The sequence below is a fragment of the Perca flavescens genome, chromosome 15, assembly GCF_004354835.1.
Source record: "Perca flavescens isolate YP-PL-M2 chromosome 15, PFLA_1.0, whole genome shotgun sequence".
NCBI classification, from domain to species: Eukaryota; Metazoa; Chordata; class Actinopteri; order Perciformes; family Percidae; genus Perca; species Perca flavescens.
The window spans coordinates 33,050,784-33,053,731 of NC_041345.1; the positions used below are offsets into that span (position 1 = coordinate 33,050,784).

A 2,948-nucleotide genomic window follows, 5' to 3' on the forward strand; every position below is an offset into this window, starting at 1 on the left:
GGTTCGAAAAAAAAGTTTCTGTGATGTTCACGAATTTTGGTGGGAATATGTTACTTATCTTTTCCGGAACACATAAAATTTTTTTGAAAATTTTTTACCTGACGGGATGTCGGCCATCTTGGAGTTTGTGCGTTCATTTTCATTTTACAAACAGGTTTGACCTACTTTGTAGCCACGTTCAAAGTAGTAATTATTTTTGAGAGTTAATTTGTGGTTGGGCGTGACATGGTGGCCGGTCATCGTCTCTTGCCGCTTTAATTTATCTTCCCGTCTGGTTTCAGCACTCTCACCTCCTCGTGGTTCTTCTTGAGGAAGATGAGTTCCTCCCTCAGACCTTCGATCTGCATCTCCAGGTCAGATCTTGCCAGAGTCAGCTGGTCCAGGACTCTCTTCAGCCCGGCGATGTCTGCCTCCACCGACTGACGCATGGCCAGCTCGTGCTCGTACCTGAAAACACAAACACAAGAATGGGTTCCAGAAACTCAGCTGAGTGTTGACGATGTCTGGACGATAAAGGAAACTAAGTCTCACTTGACTCTGAAGTTGTCGCTGGCCAGCCGGGCGTTGTCGATGGCGAGGAGAAGGCCAGCGTTTCCACGAGCAGCGGAGTTGATCTGAAAAGTTCAAAAAGTTAGGAACTTCAACATTTTATTTTAGACATTTATTAGACATGTATCTATTTTATTCATATGCTACACTAGTTTTGTGAAGCTAAGGCTTTTACATGAGTAAAGATGTAAATGTTTTCACAAGAGATTTGAGGAAATCCAAAAAGCAAACAACTATTCAGCTTTAGGGCCAAATTGTCTCTTTACACATTGCTCTAGGATAAATTGGGGCATCAATATTAAAAAATATACCCTGATGCAAGAAAGACAGGGAAGAGAGCTTGGGACACTTGTAATTTGCCTCTCTGTGTATAGTTATGCATTATTGGCCAAATAATCTTTTTGGTCAGGTTGAAGCGCTGCCAACACTGGTGGCAGAGGAGGAGGAGAAGGAGACCTTGGAGACACGGATTCACGTCCCTCCGGCTCCTCCGTACACGCTGCCGGCCCCCATGCTGCCGATACGGCGGGGGGAGGAGGAGGAAGAGGAGGAGGACATGAGGCTGCTGCGGCTGGAGAAGGAGGTCTTGGTTGAGGGTCGGCTCTGAGCGGAGAGTGAAGAGCTGCTGGGACCGAGGCTCCTTTTATGTTTAGGGGACGGGGTGGACGCAGCTGGGGGAGGGATGCCAGACTCGCCAGGTGGGTCCAACATGAAGCCCCGGGGCACATATAGTAAACTGGTCAGAGCTGAACAGGCGAGGTCCAGCAGGTTGGGGCGGTCTGCAGCTGAAGGGAAGCTAGGGACTCTTCACTTACATTCTGACTCCTTCTCTCATGTCTCTCTGCAAAAAAATTCTTTAATTAAACAAAGAAAAGACTGAAAGAGTTCTCTTCGGCAATGAAAAAGGTAGAGTCAATACTTACTTTGATTCTAGAGGACTAAAAAACCAGAGCTGCGAAGATTAATCGATTAGTTGTCAACTATTAAATGAATCTCCAACTTTTTAGATAATCTATTAATCAGTTTGAGTCATTTTTTTTATGTAAAAACAGGTGTGATGTCAGCTTCATAAATGTGAATATGTTTCTAGTTTCCTGTCTCCTCTGGGACAGGAAACTGAAGATCTTTACATTGTGGACAAAACAAGACATTTGAGGATGTGGCGTAGCCACGGGTGTGCCCGGGGTGTGCCGGTGCCACCCAGAGTAGCACCTAAAAATCAGAAGCAGAATTATTTTTTACAAAAATGTTTTTTTCTAATCTCCGGATATTGTTGTTTAATACAATAATTTAAACACTAAATTGTCACATTGTCCGATACGGAGCACAGGAGGAGGGGATAGCCTGACTGCTGGGAATACAGGATAGCATCAAATACCCTAGCATTAGATAACTGCAGAACACAGTGTAAATAACTACATATCTGTCTTTAATACTGTGCATATATCATCAAATGTCAAAGTCTGGAAATACAGTCGTTAAGCTCTCGCCTTGTTACCCTTAATGTCCTCGTCATCAGTCCCAACTTTAATACTTTTTGTGACAAAACCTGCATGAAGAAAAGTGTGTTTGCCCGTTACACTTTCATCTTCAGATTGTATCCTCCTTCCCAGTCACCAGTCAGTCCACACGGAGTCCCGAGGAACAGACATCCAGTCGGACAACAAATGCCTCACAGCTCACAGCTCTGCCCTCAGGCGAGACAATTAAGAAACTACTCAAGAAATGACAGGTATGTTGAGATGTTATCACAGGTGAGGGGTGTTGTTCAGCCCGACACACAACTATTATTTTTTACTGTCTCTCTGCAAAAAATTTTCTTTAATTAAACAAAGAAAAGACTGAAGTAGTTCTCTTCGGCAATGAAAAAGGAAGGGTCAATACTACAGAGCCGCGAAGATTAATCGATTAGGTGTCAACTATTGAACTCATCTCCAACTATTTAGATAATCTTTTAATCAGTTTAAACCAGTTTTTAATGAGAAAAAAGGTAAACTTGTGTGATGACAGCTTCATAAATGTTCTAGTTTATTTTCTCCTCTGGGACAGGAAACTGAAGATCTTTACATTGTGGACAAAACAAGACATTTGAGGATGTGGCGTAGCCACAGCTGTGCCAGGGGTGCCGGTGCCACCCAGAGTGGCACCTAAAAATCAAAATATCATTCATACAGTAAGTCCATGGATTGTGTAAAACAGGTCATGTTTTGTTACTCTCTGTGTGAAGAGTCTGATGCTGTCGGAGCTCACCTGATGGATGGAGGAGCAGGAATGGAGCCTGACCTGTCGGCTCCTCCTCCTTCCCTGGAGGACCTGACAGTCTTGTCCTGTCAGTCCACACGGAGCCCCGAGGAACAGACATCCAGTTGGACCACAAATGCCTCACAGCTCACAGCTCT

At 44.2% G+C, this 2,948-nt stretch overlaps 1 protein-coding gene across 1 annotated transcript; it reads right to left on the reverse strand.

The window, feature by feature from the left end:
- Positions 1 to 259: 259 nt before the first annotated feature.
- On the reverse strand, positions 260 to 1,412 carry LOC114568861 (vegetative cell wall protein gp1). Its single transcript, XM_028598481.1, has 3 exons — positions 1,006 to 1,412; positions 532 to 614; positions 260 to 447 (listed from the first exon to the last, which is right to left on the reverse strand). The coding sequence occupies exons 1-3, from the start codon at positions 1,275 to 1,277 to the stop codon at positions 392 to 394; spliced, it is 411 nt and encodes a 136-aa protein (XP_028454282.1). The 5' UTR covers positions 1,278 to 1,412; the 3' UTR covers positions 260 to 391.
- Positions 1,413 to 2,948: the final 1,536 nt, after the last annotated feature.